This window comes from Labrus mixtus, chromosome 1, assembly GCF_963584025.1.
Source record: "Labrus mixtus chromosome 1, fLabMix1.1, whole genome shotgun sequence".
Lineage (NCBI taxonomy): Eukaryota > Metazoa > Chordata > Actinopteri > Labriformes > Labridae > Labrus > Labrus mixtus.
In genome coordinates, this window is record NC_083612.1 from 23542084 (window position 1) to 23561359 (window position 19276).

The following is a 19276-nucleotide window of genomic DNA, read 5'->3' on the forward strand; positions in this document are numbered from 1 at the left end:
GGCCTGGTCCAACATTCTGTAAACACATAAAAAGTGGGATTGATAAGAAAGTAATAATCAATGGTAATATTTCACTGATCCCTTTGCTTTCATGCTGCTATTGATGCTCTGGCTGTCCCCTCATTCCTCCAGCTCACATGTCCTCACTGTGACATCTTACTGCCCAGTGTACAAAGCTCATAAAGCTGTATCTCTTTACCAGAGAGGAAATCGGGTCACTGGTTCCTCTGGATTGTTATGAGGCAGATAGCATGTCACAATGTCCTAGGTCTTAAATGTCCCTATTACAGACCATGACAAATTATCTTGACACGCGAGGAGTCAACTTTATAAGCCAGTAATAGAGGGCTACACAGCTCAGTTGATTCATTTCAAAACTCTATTGTATGGAAATCTGTGACACTGCCTTTGACTGACCAGTCCCTTGAGGGAAACAGTGGATCCCTGCACTGTGGTATATGACTTCAAATGCTACAATATAGACTGTTGGAGTTGCAGCTTGAATGCATTGACCTATATGTCACAATTGTTTGAGGCGTCTTAAAGCCTATACATTTTAAAGTAACATAAATCTAAGCTTATAACTCTAAAGTAGAAGCTGTTCATAGATTCTGTTTGACTGCCAAACAGTGCAAAAAAACAGCTTCTATGTCATAAGAGTTTTGGTGGTTGTCTTCAATACTGCCTAACACGCACTATCCCATATCAGCAAGCATGCAAGTCAATGCTCTGATCCAATCAATTAGCTCCAAAAGGCTTTCAGGTAAAATTGGTGTGACTATAACAAACAATAGTGTGGTGCTATCAGATAGCATTTAGCAAAGCTAGAAACATGCAAGTAATCAGAGTTTGATGGCCAATAATATGTATATATTTTTTTTATTGATGCACCAATCCACTTTTTCACGATCCGATTCCGATACATATGTACAGATACCGATATGGATTCCGATATTTAAAAAAAAGAATAACTAGTGTTGTTGTTGTTGGTGTTATGTGTAAGGCTACACAAAGCTATAGTAAACCCTGAATTGCATTGGCTTCACATACAAACAGGAAGCAGCAACATTGTAAGGTTTCAAATGAAACATTTTAAACTGTTCAGTCTTAATGTCTTCCAAGTGAGACTTTGCGAGCCGTGAATTTTTTCTTGATCGGTGACATGGATTGGTGCCGTCAGTCTGAAATCTGATGTTTAAATACTGATACTGATATTAGATCAGATCTGTCCCATCTCTTCTTTTTTTTAAACCACCATAGCTTCAGCAAAGCAAGTCCAAGTAGGAGAAATGGTACCAGAACATCTCTTCTATAAAATCAACTTCATAAATCAACTGGCTGACGGTATGAAGCTTAAGAGCTCTGAACAGGTTCTCTCTCTCTTCTACCTTTCAAGGGTTTCGAGTAATAACATTTTCAGAATCTCTTTCACGTTTTTTCCTGCTAAAACATTTTGTTCTTGAAAGAGTCTCTGAGAAGGTGTCGGCAACATGTTTGCATTGATTGTGGTGAGAATGAAATTACAAGGACTGCCAGTTCCCCAGAGGGAAGACTGATCAGAGAGGCAGCAGAGCTGACATGGAACAGAAACACAACAGAAAAGGTGATTTGTTCTCCCTGGGTACATCCATCTGGTATTCAGCAGCACAAACCCAATCTCTCCCAACATCAACACATCATAAACCCACACACCTGGCTTTATTGAAAGAACCTTATAAATGTGGCTCTTCAAAAACAATATTGTAACACCATTTCAGACAGAAACATATTGGATCTACAATCCATTTCTCTCTCATATAGCATGTCTGCTGCTTATCATAAATACAATCTCTGAAGTGAGAGCGGATTTATATTTACATGTACAAGGAAGATTTCTGGGAGAGGTGAGGCAAGGGTGTGGGGGGGGGAAATTGAAGACATATTGTTGTGATTTCTCAAATATGGTAGCTTTCAGTTTTCTCTCAAATAAAAGCTGCAATAAACAAGCCTGCGACCAAAATGACCGTGATTTACATATCTGCATCCCGCCTCCTTCCAAGTGCTATTGTCATCTTCATTACTGGGAACACGATGGCTCGCAGTTTGCTCTCTGCGAACATCAAAGACACACACACTGAGCTCATTAGTCGTGGCCATCTGTATAATAACACTTTTGGATGATTCCAATGATGCAGTTTTGACTTAGAGCAATGGTCCATTCTGCCATTTGTCTGGAAAATGGTGATGTCTACTGAACGGCCTTTGCATGTTGAGTAATTCTAGACAAAATATGCACTGATGACCACAGCTTTTCACTTCATTATATCAATTGTATCTTCAAAGGAGGCGTCTTATCATAGCACATATTATAACAATAACTGGAGCAGCAGCATTATTGGCTTTTTACTTGATGCAACAAAAGAGCGTTGACAGTTACATCAGTGAAATGCTCTCATAAGCACGTCTGATTTGAATAAAAAGATAACAGCTGTAAGGGCTAGTGAAAGAAATCATCTAAAGTAACAGTTCCCTTGATTGTGAATATGAAGACGAGGATGTTTATTTATGTCCCTCTGCTTTCTCATTTGCATTTTGATTGCAGTATTGTCAGCAGTCACAGCAGACATCTAACTGGATATTTCGATAGTCATCGTAAATCTGCAAATAAGTCCTTATCTTGAGTACACAGTGGCCAGATGTGTCCTCCTCAGGTGTGTGTGTGTGTGTGTAGGTGTGCTGTCCATCTGTGTGTTTGATGGTTAAATCCTAACGAGCAAAAATCAAATCCTAAATCAATAAAATATGTTCTTCTTGTTTATTTATCGTTTTCACATATATCACATTGTGTTGCTTTTATTGGGAAATGCAATAAGGCTTATAGAAACATAATGCTGTCAAAAAAAATGCTGCAGAGATAGATTTCGTTTTGCACATTTTGTTGTCCTCCTTTACACAGAAAACACTCCACACACAGCCACATGAAATGTGCTGACAGAAAGAAACACTAACTGACAACGTGTGAAACCCTTTCCACAATAAAACACAGGCCAATAAACACAGCAGCTGGACTCAGAAATACAACATTATGCATTCACAGAGTGATACACATCAACACTGTTGTGAATGAAAGCAGGCTCCAGTCTGCTCTTAAAGATATTAGAAATCAGAATTGGTGGAGAATGTATGAACACTGGCACCATGTACTGAGCTGTAACAGGCTGAAAAGAATGTTAACAAGTTCAATTTCCATTCAATCAATGCCAGAGCTCTTGGAAATGTTCCATGGCAGGAGAGGGGTAAAATCATCTATATGGTAATTATAAGGATGAATCCCCCAGTAACTTTCGCCAGCATGAAAGGTCAGTCCTATTAAAGATAGTTTATCAGCGCACTGCACATATTTCTTTACTCCCCTTCTAAACGGGTACATCATTTTATTTTTTCCCCCTCCATTTTCGTCAACCTGCAGAAGTCTGTGCTTAAGCCAAATGAGAAAAATGGAATTTTGAATGCCAGTAAAGGCTATAATAGCATGAAGATAAATTGTTTTTCTTTCCCCCGCCCTGTCTCAGTCAGACACACTCCTCTGTCTCTCTTTCTGTGCTGCAGACTCAGTCTATCTATCTCCCCAACCTCTCAACCCCACTTTAAAACACCCCGCCCCTCCTCAGAATATGAGGCTAGTATGCCCCCCCCCATCCCAACCCCCCTGTCCAGTACTTCCACTGACCCATACCCCCTTTCACCATTCCTCCTGATGCATTATGGGTATTTAAAACTTGTCCGACATGATATCATTTCATTGTGAGAGCTGCCTGAGAAAAGTAAATTACAGAATCAATCATGCAGAAGGTCAAGCTGAGACTTCATTACAAGTATTGCATGCCTGCATGAATATCTTTCATTTCTGACTGACCAAATATGTCACAATAGCTGTCTGTCGAGGGAGAAAGGGAAAAAAGGAACGGTGCAACGACAAAAAAAAAGAAAATCCACTCTCTTAAATTGATGTACAACTCATGTCGATGCTTCTTGGCTTGGAAGGGAGATAAGAGGGAAATGTAGAAAAACACACTTTCAGCAACACTGCTCACATTTTCCATTTGATTCAGGATACAGAAGGTTCTGACCGGTCAAAACTGAGAGTATTATACTCACTGACAATCTACACAACATCAAGGCTTATCAAATCATGTGAACAACTATCTATAAATGGCTTGTTCAGCCCCTCTTTCAGCTTGAGAGATGACACATTAGCATGTCTTTGCTGCTGGTAAAGCTAATCGGAAGTGGTTGATGATGAAGAACATATAATGCGTCACCACATAGAGCTAAATGTAATAAGACTGCAGGTCTCATATCTCATAAATACTGATTTTAACATCTAATACAACTACTTGACTGCTGTGGGTTTCGAATCCAATCATTGAGGACATTTCAGTGCATGCTTATAATGTGTCAAGAAAACCCTCAAAACGTGTCGAAGGCACCAGGTGTTTTTGAAATGGAACCCAGAGACCCTCGCTGTGCAGCGGGGAGAAAAATTGAGAGAGAAATTGTGAATAAAGCAATACTGGCAGCCCTAACTCCACTACTATTTGGCACTATTGAGATTCAATCACAAATCAGGAGGACACATGCTGGGAGACAAAAATGAGAGTCAGAAGCTTGTTAGGAGAGCAGATTAAATAAATAATGACTTGAGATTCAGGGCTTGCCAGGCACACTGCAGCTGAGAAAATGTATTTCTCTTTGTAGAAAGTCAGCATCTGTGGCCAATTTGCGAGACATACGCTGAACATTACGGGGAGAGGAATTAGCAGAATACTTGGCAATGGGATGACATGGAAGAAGCTTTTGAAAATAGCCCAGGTTTATTCACTGGTTGGCTTTCTCATTAAGTTCTGATAAGAGACACACACTAAATATTCTCCAGCAGTAAGCTAGTACACAGAAAGAAAACCAAGATGGGTGTTTGGGAAATGCGAGCATGCTGTCTTGATGAAAAATGTAATTGCAATAGTGCATGGTTTATTTGTTTGCCCCTGCAGCCATAACAAATAACACAGAATGTAATCATGTATATAAGGTTGTCATTCCTTTATCAGTGTGCTGACAAAATGACAAAACACCCCTCTTAGGGCCTTCGTAAATCATTGTCTCTGTGTATAGACACACTGCGAACCTTGCTGTTACTTATCTCATTTAAAAGTTGCGTCCTCTTTTCAAGACAAAGATAAAACCACAGATGAATAGGATTTCTATAGGCACAAGACTTTTGGGGATCAATCCCATTTGCAGGAGAAATGAAGGGCCACCGCGAGCCTTCCTGCAGTACAATGTGTGATGACTGATAACTGTGAGTAGTGTGCCCAACGACAATGCCACGAGGCAAGGAGCAGAAACCCACATGCTCGCCTCAGTTTTTAATAGAGTCTCCGCACAATCAGAGACATGAGCCATGCAAATGGTGTTAAAGAGGAATAATGTTTGAGAATCAAATCTAATCCTCCAGCAAGTCGTGAGAACAGTCAGGAATGTAATTGTGTCAAGGCTCCGTTTCTTCCAGATGTAGAAAGCTTAACTGACCATGAAATGAAAATTCTTTAGGCAAAAGCCTTCTGGGGCTCACTTACTGTATGAAGCAGAAAGATCTTTTAAAAGCTGCAATTATTTTACATGCCAAAAGCATGGAGGCAAGAGAAAAAAAAGGGGTGTAAAATGTTATAGCTTCTACCCATATGGAATGTAAATAAATATCTCCAGTATCAGTGTGATTCAACAAAATGTGTTAAGAGAGAAGGAGGGGGAAAGCAGGGGGTCTTAAACGCTTTTATTCACAGTTATAATGATCATGGCACTTTTCCTCAATGCAATGTGTTTTGTGGTTCCCAAAGAAAATCGAGCATCATCATCATCTCTCTGCTCATGTCAGTGTCCTTTTTTTTCTTCTTCTCTTCTAAATTAATCTTCCATTTTTGTAATAGGACTCTACGATAACTAGTCAGCCGCTGACATTTCCATTTCTCCTCCTCAATGCTTCTATGATGGTGGCATTTGAAAATGTCTCTCCACTCCAGGACAACAATCTCACAACCTATAGCACAAAACAGCATCAACATAAAGAGGTGATTTTTTTTCCATTTACTGTTCCATGTTTGGCCAATTTCATCCAAAGATGGGAAGAATAATGTTCACCCTGACTTTTTTTTAGGGTCAACTAAACAAGAATGAATCTGATCCTTCACTTCAAACAAAGCATGTGTCAAAGAAAGTATTTTCTGAGGACCTCGAGTGACATTGGACGGAAGCATGCATCAGCATTTACAGCGCCACAAAAAAAAAAGCTTCTGGAGGTAGCATGAATTAAATATGAGCATGTGAAACTGTGGCACTTTTGGATCCCATTTTCCTTGTCCTTCTGGGGCTGAATACACTTTGTACTCCTAACACCTGTGATCTTTTCACATCTGCTCACCTTACAGAGGGGGGATCACCTGCCCTCTGTGTTCTTAAAAAAATATCCTCACAGTAAGTAACATAATATCATGACATTTACTCAGTGTGATCATATACTTCCTGTGTTGTAAACAAGGCCAGATGCTGCACCAGATGCACTGACAACAGGAAGCGTACAGAAACTGTGAAGGTGACATTAGGGATCAGTTAAAAGGGCTCATTTAGGCACTGCTTGATTCTGATATCAGGGGCCTTTGATATTAACCATATACTAGGGATGTTCTGATACACTTTTTCTACTACGGAGAAGTAGCACTAGGGATGTCCAAGATTAGTCAACAAAACAAACTTCACCCTTGCTATTCGGCACTAGATTTACAAGTAGCTTAGACCAATTATTAATAATTGTATTAGTGTAGGCCCACAATGCTGGTCAAATGGTGTGTCAAGGGACGCCAGTGGCCTGGCAGTTAGCATGCGTGCCTAATGTACAGAGGACCTCGACATGTCATTCCCCAATCTCTCTGTACTCGATTTCCAACTCTATCTACTGTCCCGTCTCTACAATAAAAGGCATGAAAGCCCCAAAATAAATCTTAAAAAAAAGAAAAAAATGTTGCGTCAAAGCTGTAATGTAGCTACCCGCCACTAGCTGGGGCTGTAGCTCCTGTTAATTTGTGTAATCATTACCAGTGATATTAGTCACTGGGAACTTCCCTAGCTAACACCACACTGTTTCCCTAACATACGATTTGTTTTACTCATATTAAAACCACCAACTATAAACTAGCGGGCAAACTCTCCCCTCTCACTGCCTTGCACCTGATAAGCTGCAGCACCTGACACATGCAATGCAGGTGATCAGAGATAGAGAGAGATGTCTTTTGTAGGTCTAGGACCCTCCTGTCAATGCATCAATTTGTGAAATATTAACTTCCTCATACTGCTGTTTTTATAAATGTTGTCCATGTTGTATTTCTTGGAGTTGCAAATGAGAATAATAGTTTTCTACTGGATGAAAGTAAGACTTCTTGATGTGCCAGTGTCGTATATGAATAGAGATGCTCACCACAGGTTGACCATTGTTGACAGACAACCCTCCCTGGTCCATCATGTTGCGTGAGATGGTAATAGAGGGCAGATCCAGGCTCTGAGGGGGGAACTGAGGGATTAAGGGGCCCCTGTGTGGAGCTGGGGGAACTTGCATTGCGTGGAAAGGTGAGTTCCCTTCCGATAGGCCCAGAACAGACTCCGTCTCAGGTGGAGGTGTAATTGGGGGGATCTCAAACTCCTCATCTCCCAAGCTGGGCGTATGAAAAGTCTGCAGAGGAGGAGGAAGGAAGGAAGGAAGGAAGGAAGAGGAAAATCATGAATTCCAGCAACACAAAACAGCCAGTAAGCATTTACTGAGGTGGGTCTTATCTAACATGCCGGAAGGAAACCTTCAGGGATTAAATCAGACAACTTTGTTAAAAAAGGGAGTGTTTTAGTCGAGTGGTAATACACTTGTCTGTAAGTGCACTAAGATGTAACATTTCCTAAACCTATTAAAGTCCACTTTGAGAAAGAAGAAGAAGGAATAAAGTGAGAGCAGAGAAACTTGTCAAAAGCAAAAATATCAAGCAGCAATCACGAGAGAGAGAGGGAATACACGATAAAAGCCCTTAATCTTGAGGATGGAAGATGTTGGGTTGAAGTGCAGTGAAAATACACGTCACATGGAGATGGTTTTAAAGAACATTTTCAAAGATTATTACGCTTGGCCAGAAGTGTTTCTTTTTGTTCCCCTTGCCTGCACCCTTAAATCTGCTCATCAAACAGCCTAATCCTTCTGCCTTTTGAATTAAAGCTTTTGGTCACACTTAATTTGCTTATGTGCCTTCTTGGAGATGGGACTGTTCACCTACTTGAGTCTTGTTTTCATCTGCACATTGCATTAAGCTTCTTTCTGGAAAGCCAGCATATTCATATCCTCACAATGACCACACTGCGGGTCCGCAAACATGCAGCTGAACACAGGGCCAAACAGCATGCTGTCTGAGGAGCTGGGCTCTGCTGCTGCTAAGTTACTAAAACCTCTTCACAGCATGGGCCTCCTGCTAAAAGTGACATGATTTTACCTCTTAGCACTTGGCATACATCATGGAAGCATATTGGTATAACGGTAAAAGCAGGTTAAGCTGCCCGTATTATTGGCTGTGTTGAACAGTATGTGGAATGAAACAAAAATAAGATACTGTGAACTATACAATTTCTTCAGTGCTTCAGGTTGATCTCAAAAACGTCTTTCATGGCCTTTGGTTCCTTATACAGCACTATTTAAATCCTGCATGACCTCATCATCTACTATAGTTCATATTATAGGAAATCCTGGCAGAAGGAAAACAACTGACTTGGGGTCAAAAGGAAGTAAATCGGCATTTATACCAATTCCAACAGGCTAAATATAGTCTCCCACGGGCTGGTTTCACCTTTTCAAATATACATGCATTTATATTTCAACAGGACTGGAAGTCCTTGAGATGACCATGCCTCCTTCTTTTTTCATACACCTGGCTTGTTTAAGAGTATAGCTGTTTTTTCTCACACTCTTAACAAAATGTGACATGAATTTAGTCCCATATGAAGCACCTTCATCATTTTTCTTGTCCAATAAGATTCAAACTATAGGTGGATGTCTCCTTTTCTTTTTCTTCTTTTGAATTTATTTTATGTTTAAATAACATGACAGCACATATTATGAATTTTTAAGAAATCCTGCAGCTAGATATGAGTGGTTTACAGAATTTATTAGCAGAGATTAACCTTAACTTACCTAAAATGTATGAACCTGATCTTGACAGTTGTGTGGCCTGGGAGCAAAGTGAACTATGGCCAACAACAAAGCCAACAAAGCTAACCAGGCATGTCTTCAGTCTTTTCTTTGTCTTTTGAGCATAGAATGGAAACAACAGAGGGAATATGCCAACACAGCCCTTGATTAGGGAGTATTAATGTTCCCCTTGCTTGCTTTAGCACACAGACACTTGAAACTAATTCATTGCCTACTCAGGGCAGCTGTCTTGACAAGCACTGATGAATTCCAGTGGCATAGGCAGCTAATAGAGTTCTCTTTCCTCCCTTTTCCTTTCCCCCTTCCTGCTCCCTACCACTGTTTCACTTTTCAGTGCTTGTTTCACAGCTAGAGAATCAGCTCTCCTTTTAAAAAGAGCGAAGGTCATATTCATCACAGCTCTGGCCTCTGGCTTGCAGAGTGCAGAATAAATCACCAGCACCTTCAGTAGGAACCATTCACTCCGAGTCCTCTGCTGTCATATTATGCTTTAGTCCACTCAAAAAGCCCCCAGAACTTAGTTCACAATATTGCCTGTTCAGCAGCATGTGAATCAAAACACAGACAGTTTACAAAAAAAGAACAAACAAACTGTCATGAGTCATGGACAAAAAGTTCCAGTGGCACATGGAAAGGATCAGGGATCATTCATCATCACTGTCTTCATTCATCTTTTGTAACATCTCCTGTGCGGCAGGGTCAACCTCCCCACTAGCCTCCAGATCTATAGTCCCCTGTCTCATATCATGTAGCAATCTCAAAGCACTGGCACACTATTATAAGCTCTCTGACTGAATAACAGCCCTGTGTGGTTCCTGCTTAGTGCAGTTCAGTCAGACAAACTCAACAGGCCTCTTATTAGCTTCCAGTAATGCTTTCGTGGAAATTAAAATTGCATTATCTTAAATTGTTTGCTCTTTTTTAACGATGAATATTTCTGCTGAAGTAAGTAGGTTTCCTGTGATGTTACATTGCGTAAGGTAAATCAGGGCATATCTACAGTATATAGGCCACTTGATCCTATAGGCTGATGCACTGTGGCCTGAATTACAGCACCATCCTAGACATTCGAGATGACAACAAAGAAGGTTGGCTGAGGTGAGATTTGACTTTGTATGAGAGAAAGCACGAGCATGACTTTGACCTTAAAGCAAAAAGCAGACATGTACTTGTGGAAGATGAACACTTGTGTTTAGTTTCTACTCAACAGAACGAGAGAAAAGGATAGAAGAAGAAACACATTTTTGTGGGGGAGGGATGCTAGCACATGATCAGTATCACAGTCTGTGCTTGTGTGCTTTGCCTCTCTTTGTTAATGATGATACAAATTAACATCTGCACCAGGGGCACTAATAATGGAGACATGGCGTTTGTGTCGGGGGGGGGGGGTATGGAAGATGTCAGACCCTCTCCCCAGGGGAAGAAGTGCCAGATCTTTCTGGAACCCACAGAGTGTTACAGTGTTGCACACTGTCTAGTATCAGTTCACATAAAGCCAGTCTAATTCTGCACCCAGAGCAGCTTAGGGGGCTCTGATTAGAGATTAAGAGATGCACAATCCACTTTCTTTACATCACCAGCCTGATTATCCATTTAAATTGTTCTGAGAAGCTCAACAAAACCAAGTGTCAAAGGCAGATGCTGGCATGTACATGTAAAACGGTTGGTTAAGTGTTTGTCTTTCCATTGGCAGCCACGGGGTCCAGTGGTGTGGGGGCAGAGCGGGGCTTGTTACAGAGAAGTACAGGTACATTTTTTAACACTGTATAACAAATTGTGGTAACACATTAACACAACTCCAAGGTGACTGGAAGATATTCATTGGTCATTTTTTCCTTTCTGATGTTTCATCCAGTGTGTTTCCCAGTGCTGCCATGACACCCTTTCAATATCAGGACAAAGAGCAAGAAAAAAGGCTTGTCAGGCAATTTTCCCAGGCCTTCAATAAACGTACTAATGCAATTCACAGATGCAATGACCAAGACTTGTTAAAGGCAGCAGCATGCAATTACTGCATATAATAGGCCTCAGAATCAATATGGACAGGATTGAGGATCCAGTTTCAAATATCTCGGCAGGCAGAGTGCAGCTACTCAAATGACAACATCAACCCTGGCAGCCCTCATCAACATTATTTCAACTTTGGATCATTTGTAGTCCATTTCTACATATTTATAGTTCATTATAAGTCTCTAATTTGATTGGGAAAGTAAAGTGATACATCTGAGTGGAACACAATCTCAGTATACAGTATCATTTTCCCTGAGGGAAGCAGTAAAGCTTTCTTTGCTAGGATGTATGCTTTACCAGGCACACAAGGTCATCTTATCTCATCTTCTAAGTGCATAAGGTAAATGATACATCAGACATCTAAACAGCAAATACAAGTCTGCTGTTCTGATGTAGAAGCATTCTGCCTCCTGTACATCAGGGGCCGTGTTCAATTTTATGTATACATTATGTGCTGCAAAATAGTAGCTGTATATAAACAGGTTTACCTAAAGCTTTCGATTCATTTTTGAAAATGCTAATATCTATGTATATACTGTATATATATATCTGTACCTTGACATACGAGTGATAACTCTGAAAGCAGTGGCCCAAACAGAATCTCAGATCAAGAAACTGTAATATTTTGTATATTTCCTTCAAACAATGAAATAGAACATTTCATTGTATTTATACAAATGTTTTAGAATCATTACAAGACTTAATGTTTTGATGCTTTGATAAACTTGACCAGTAGACTATGCTTGCTAAAGTTAGCTAAAGTAAGCAAACTGTAACTACTTTGTTTTGGCTGTAAAATAACCAGCGGTAATAACCAACAGTGGCAGGTGTTAAAAGTTACAAAGACTCTTTTACTGAAAAGTAAAGCTTAATGAACCTCTGATTGCAAAGAAAAGGCCACAACGTTGTCAATGGATTTTTTCTTTTCAAGCAGTTCTATTTCATCTGGTAAGTTAGCACTGATGCTAGCTTACATACTGTTTAAAAAAACAAAATGGTATATTGATGGTAAAACCAAACCACTTGTCACATTACCTCAAGTGTTTCAACAGGAAAATTGTTTATTATTTAATTCATATTTAATACATTCAAGTATTTTTTTGAGAAAATGCTAACTCTAGCTAGCTTTATAGCATTTCTTGCAGCTAAATCTTTTTTATGAAGGCAAAAACTTTGTGGTTTTTGTCTTAAATCTTTTAACTTCAGCCATGCAGACAGCTACACTAGCTTAGCTTGTTGTGATGCATGAATACTGCATGTATTCTCAATGCACATGCACTGTAGTGTCCTTCTAGGTTTGATGATATGCAGTGAATGTGTGAGGACTCTCAATGCATGTTTGGTTTCTTTTTTGCAAAAGGACTAGCACTTCAATATTAGAATTTTGCACATTGTTAATACAACAATTAAGATATTATCTTAAATGATATATAAATATATACACACACTCCTATTGAACGGTATGAATATGAAAGGGTGCATCTCTTTATGTAACAACCCTGAGGTTTGATTTGAAGACAATAGCTGACCAAATGCGGTGGCTTGCTGTGTAAGTCATCTGTTCATTACAGAGCCTTCATAATGGAGACTGCCTCTTCCACTTTACTCTCAGCCAAGGCAGACACATTAAGAACACTAATGTAGCATTACAGTGGGGATAGTGTAAAACCTCACAACCTTCTAGTATTCTCACTTTAGCTCAGGTTTCAACAAACAATACTGCACACTCTTTGGCTTGAAAAGAAAGGGCAATGCTTAAGATTTCTTCTCTCTCCTATAAGCACAATACCATCTGTGCCCTAACACTGGAAACAGTTGTTCCTTTTGATAAAATGCAAATTAGCTGGGCTGTGTTCTTTTTTAAGGACCCCCCCCTCCTCTGCCTAACCCCAGCCCATCCCCCTTTCGCCTGACTGCCACAGTGGGCCCTCACAGCTGGGGGCTGAACGCTCCCCAAGCAGCTTGTGTCGGCGTGGTCCCCAGCACCCACTGCATACGGAGCATGCGCCCACTAAGTGCAAATGAAGGGGACAATTTAACTTTTTCCATAATACCCTGTGAAGCGCCCACTTTATGAACGTGAGGTCACACACTCATAGCACAAAATGTCACAGTTTCATATGTGATGTGAATGAAAACAATGAGGTTAACAATGACATCTATCTCACAGTTTTGGAGCTCTGTCAAGACGCTTTGCTGTGGGTTTTGAAGCCAGATCAATCTCCCCTGCTAAACAGGATGAGATTGGCCCGTTTGAACCGCAGAGGATGACAGGTATTTTTGGTGCACTTGTCTCTAATGACAGGGCAGCGAAGTGGGTGGAGAGGGAATAGAGCGGGTAAATTTAGCACACTGTTAGGACTACTATGGCCTTAGAGAGGCTGTTATATATCTCTGGAGAAACAGCTTTCCTTTCTTTCTTGTGAATGCATCAGTACAATACACAGATTTATTCCAGCAGCTCCAACAGATTCAGATTGTTGGTGACATTTCACTTTCTTTAAGTGCCAGCATAATGAGTGGCTCTGAGACTGACAGGACTATATGATCTTTTTGGGCTCCTTCATTACGTTTTGGAAAAGAGACAGAAAACAGGTGTTTATATCCTCTGCTTTCTGGGATATCACTTTATCTTACACAGGTTCAGTCAAGAGAGTCAGATCACATCAGCGTCAGCTCCCACAAGTTACCATGAGGCAATATATGGTGAGCGGAGCTCGTCTTTCTCTAAGCTTATTGTCTTTTGTGGGTCTCAAGACAGGCAGTATTTGAGCAGACAGCTTTTTCGAGCAATAAGATGAAGTTACCCATGACAAAGATGGAGAGATTCAAATAGGAATTTATTTTTATGGACGTTTTAGGGCTTTCTAATGTCTTAAATAGGCCGTATGCCTTATAGTATTGGCTGTAAACTGTAGCCAACTTTTCCCAACTACATTTCCTTTAAGATAATCAAGAGCAAAGAATTGTTTATTAACTCTTAAATGGCCTCAGTATACATGTCCACCTAAGGGCCTTAATGTAACTCAGATGAAGTTATGATCAGTTAAGAAAATATGAAAAACATCTTCACTCCATTGCGCTTTGCTTGTTTAAAAGGGAATTTTTCAAATAGAAAAAGTAAAGTGTACTCACATCTCCAGCAGCGAGCAGGGCACTGTTGGCCTCCGTCATGTTCATGTAGTTGTTGTTATTCTGGAACTGCAAATGAAAAAGAAAAAAACACAATGAAGCTACTAGTGTCAAGATAACATCCAATGCAACTTGAGCTCTCCCCTTTCATAACGGACACCTGTCACTCAAACCGGCTGCTCTTACACACTTGGCTCTTAATGTTTACACATAGAGTTAACCCTCGTCTCCATGTGCACAAGCGTATTCTGCCACTCTGCCATTATTGTGACACAACAAGAGGCATGTGAGAGGCCCGGGCACATTCAGACCAGGGTAATGAGAATCTGGTCCGGCCTTTCAGCTCTTATGGGATTGCAATTAAGGATATGTTTGCATCACAAAGCCAAGTATCAGGATGCAGTGGCAGGTTATTAACTTTGAATAAACCAAGTGAGAGGAGTGACATGGAGGTGAAATAAGGAAGTGGGGTGTTTTTAATATGGGTTGTGTGCATTTGTAGTTAAAGCTCCTGTGAGGAGATTATAGCTGGTGATGTAATAGACTGAAATTGATACTGATGTCTCTATATGTACTACAAAAGCAAACAAGCCGCTCAGCGTCAAGATAGACTTTGACTAAAACTGCTGCCTCGGGGTATGTGTCAAATTGGAATATAAACAACACAGTACACTGCAGAAAAAAAACATTTAAAAACATTTTTCACAGCTTTTACTCACATTGATTGACCATCAAAATACAATACAATGATATAATTACTTTGTTAAAAAACAATGTGCGAATGTACAGGACACAAGAGGTAATGCTGTGTCCACCCAGGGGGGCAACAAAATCATTACAAACAAATAGTACCACACAGGAGCTTTAAGTGAGCTGCCTTTTTACAAACGACAAGATACTGACAATTTTCTATTTTAAGGTATTTTGCATGAATCATATTTTAGAGTAACCAGTGGAGATAGAGTAAGTTTTTCACTGCAGAAACACACTGCTGTTGGGGTGTCGGCTGCTCTGGTGAGTTGCCCCATGTTCAGAGGCGGTTGTCCTCGAAGCAGGGGGCCTGAGTTTGACTCGGAACTGCGGCTCCTTTCTCGCATGTCATTCCCCACTCTCTCTCTCTCTCTCTCTCTCTCTCCAAGGTTTCCATCTCTATTCACTTTGTTATCTGAATACATGCATACAGAGCCCAAAAATAAACCTATTGTTCAAACTGTTGATTAGCTATTAAACCCTATACTTTGGTAAGAAATAACATGTTTTCACAACATACTCCCCCCTGCACCCACGCACAGCCTGCTGGCAAAATGGCATCCACTTCCTTTTCTTTTGAGACACAACCATGCTGACAGGTAGGAACAATGGGACACAGAATGAAGAATTATGGGCTAGCAGCTGGGCCCAGGAGCACAATGCACCTTTCTACGAGCGAGGAGTGCAAAAAAAAACAAACAAAAAAAAACCAACCCAGCCTACAAGGCACGGAGGGAGAGAAAGGAGTTTGCGTCTTCATGAGGTTCCACCGAGAACACATTTTCAACAAAGCATGGCAGTAATCTCTTTTGTGTGTTTATTACAAAGTTACTCTCTTAAAACATTATGACAGACCAAGAACTCCAATGGATAGACGGAGAGAGAGAGGGCTAAAAAAAATGGCTTCTTATCTAAGCAGAAGCCAAACAATAGGGGAAACAAATTAAGATCAGAGTGAACTGAGAAGTGCAATAATACATTTTCTAGCCCTTTGTGTTTTTTTCCCGTCGTCCTTTCTTCTGAGTGGTTAGTATGCGAATGTAATTACAGAAAGAACTGCTGCTAATCAACTGCGAATGGTATCCATTAATTAGTCTATGCCCTGGAGAGAGAGCTGGGAATCAGCAGCAATGTTAACAGTGTTATGCACCAATGAGAAAGGGAGCCAGGAGCTTTAGCAGCCACAGAAGCAGGTGGGTTGTGCTGTCGTTTGGCCTCCGGTGCCGTCGTACCTGGAGCTTCCCCACTAAACTGTATCTGACTCAAACGCTGGGCGTTTAAATGTTTGTACAAATACAAACAACAAAATCATAAAAGACACTCCTCAGATGAGACTCTTCTGTCAACAGTTGGCACCCCTTCATTTCCCAGCAGAGTGTAACTTTGAGACATGACATGGCTGGGTTACGTTAGCCACTCGGCTGGTAATTAACCTTATGCTGGGCTTATCTTAGAAGTGTTACTGCGTCCTCCTTCCTCTTTTAGATAACAAATTGAAGTCTCAGAGATATCCTTCTCAATTCAAGCACTAGAACATTGTGCTGATTGTGGGGAGAGATAGTGCTCTGTGCACTGGTGTCTCCTTTCCCTGCATCTTTGTGGACGTGAATAAGATTGTAAAAGAGTGCGCAGACAATTGTTCTTATTGTAAGTCCTACATGACAAGTCAGGAATATATACATCAGACATCTTTGCAATGTTCAATAGAACTGCATGTTTGCTATCCTGTCTGCTGCATGGTAAAAACAACATGCTGAGATGCGTTTCTGTATGAACGGCAGCTTTAGCTTAGGTTGTGTGCCCTGGTCTTCGTGACATTAACAGTCACATTTCAACATGCTAACATGCTACGTTGCATGACAGCAGTTCAACTTGTGTTTATAAATCATAAAGTGATGTGTCATCAGAACAACCATCAAACTGAGAGGTACAGTTAAAATACATACTGTTAGCACAGACATTTAGCACATTAGTTTCATTAGAGAAATATAAGCTAGTTAAGTCCGATTGCGAATTAGTGATGTGAAACTCCCTGGGCTCTGTCTGTGTGAGTCATGTTTTATTGTGTTTCCAGGGCCCTTTAAGAGAAGTTACACATCTCCTCTGAGAACTGTGACTAACATCCCAAGAAATGTCCCCCGCCACCGGTATCAATCTTCACCGTTAAAAGCTGTACCATGTGGTGCAGCAGCTCAGGCTCGAGACCTCAGAGGACGACAAGAGCAGAGAGTGGAGATTATTATTGTTATTCCCAATACATTTTTTTTTTTTTTTTTTAAAAGGGAGTGGGGGGCTCATGTTCACGGCAGTGGCAATTGAGTCAAATGCCAGATGAAATTAAGCATGATTGGAGGGACCATGCAGCTGACGGTGAGGGACTACGCTAAAATGGGTCAGTGCAGACAATGAAGGCTCTGTAATTAAAATGATGTGACGAGCTAGATGAGAGATCTGCTAGACATGTGAGGGGCAAACAATTGTGTGTGTGTGTGTGTGTATGAATGTGTATTTTGGAATCCGATTTGTAACATAGGAAAATCTGAGGAGTTGAAAAAGTTGATTTCTGCAAAATAAACGCCGCTGTAACACAATAAAATGAAGTTTAATTGTCCAGTAAAGTACTATAGCAGACAGCTCAGGCAGTGATGAGGGAAGCCATAGAAAAGATGGATTTTAAAATAGCTGTGGGTAGAAGGCTTTTATTAGATTGGATTTACAGTTAAAGGTGCTGTGTAATGTGAGTTGCACTAAGAGCCAGACATGGCTACATGGCAGAGCAAACACTGGGCACTCAGTGTTTTTATTTCGCCTTCTGCACCACCAGCACATTTCTTAAATAACTGTTTAACAGGGGAGAATTAAGAGCTTACATGGAGCCTGATCCCAACTTGAAAAGACTCCACTGTCTGCATGATCGCAGGCAAACAAAAAAGAGAAACCTGGCCGTGTATGAGATGAATTGTGAGTCATAGTACTAGCTTTTCCTTTGTATTCTAGATAAAGATAAATCTTGAAATCACTAAATACTTCAGTTGAGTTTTGCATTATCAGGCAAAGAAGCTACAATCACATTTTAAACAAACGTCTGCATGCATAACCTCAATTTTTGTTTTTCTTACTGCAGTGCCAGTGTCATTTTGATGCTTCCCCACCTTTTAAATCCCACTCCCGGAATATTTGTATGAAATAATGTCCGGTGGGAAATAAGGTGTTTTACAGCTATTATAGCAAACAAAATTATTTCAACCTCCGGGCGAACACAATATTGCACTAACGTGACCCCATCTCACCCCCCATATGATGGAGTAACCACCACACAGATCCTATCAGTAAACATGAACTGGACAACCCAGAATACACGCCTGAAGAGCCTGTGATAGCACAGCTGCCAGCTCTGCATGCATACAAATGGAAAATAAACATGCAGGACCTATACATTCACATCCAAGCATTGAAAACTGCTTTGTCAGTGGTGATTGTATGATAACGCACAACAGGAAAGATGCAAAATCACAAACATGAATGAAAATGACAGGAGGATTTTTTTCTACTCTGTATTTAAACTAATCAACAGCAGACTGGTCCTTAGTTTTACAGTACGATCACAAAAGTCATAACACTCAGCTGTCTGTCAGCAGGTAACCCAATTGGACACATTCTTCCTCCCCACTGAAAACCACCAAACTAATTCAATCACGAGCCCAGGCTTTTCCAAAAACACATCAACTGCTGACAAGTGATTTTACAGTTCAGCTTGAGCTCAGTAATCACAGCCTAGCATGTGTACTCTGGAACTCGACACTTGTGCTAATATGTTCTCCAGTGGTCCCAATAAAAGACATTGCAAACACCAAATCTCAACCTCCAATCCAGCAAAACTTACACTTGTGGTAGTTTTTCATGTATTTCTTTAATGTAATTCCTTTAAAAGCTTGGACCACAACCAGTTTCAAGCCTCTATTTCAGCAAACTGCACTGGAGCACCGTTTCCTTCCCTGAAATCCTGGTCAGGCCCTCTGAAGAAGTTATCTTCTTCCACCCCAGGTCCTCCTCACCAAAGACATGCTAATTTAAAACTCAATTCAGCATAAGCACACTGCAGCTGCTCCTCTG

General features: G+C 40.6%; 2 protein-coding genes across 2 annotated transcripts in view; one reads left to right on the forward strand and one right to left on the reverse strand.

The window, feature by feature from the left end:
* Positions 1 to 19276, forward strand: part of adcy7 (adenylate cyclase 7) — a 570666-nt gene that overhangs the window by 481231 nt on the left and 70159 nt on the right. The gene's annotated exons all lie outside the window — the stretch shown is intronic.
* Positions 1 to 19276, reverse strand: part of tox3 (TOX high mobility group box family member 3) — a 42031-nt gene that overhangs the window by 4441 nt on the left and 18314 nt on the right. The window contains exons 2-4 of the mRNA XM_061045686.1: positions 14417 to 14482; positions 7508 to 7759; positions 1 to 16 (exon numbers count right to left, since the gene is read on the reverse strand). The exon at positions 1 to 16 is cut by the window's left edge and continues 248 nt beyond it. Of these exons, the coding sequence (XP_060901669.1) occupies positions 1 to 16; positions 7508 to 7759; positions 14417 to 14482 (334 nt within the window). The remainder of the gene's footprint in view (positions 17 to 7507; positions 7760 to 14416; positions 14483 to 19276) is intronic.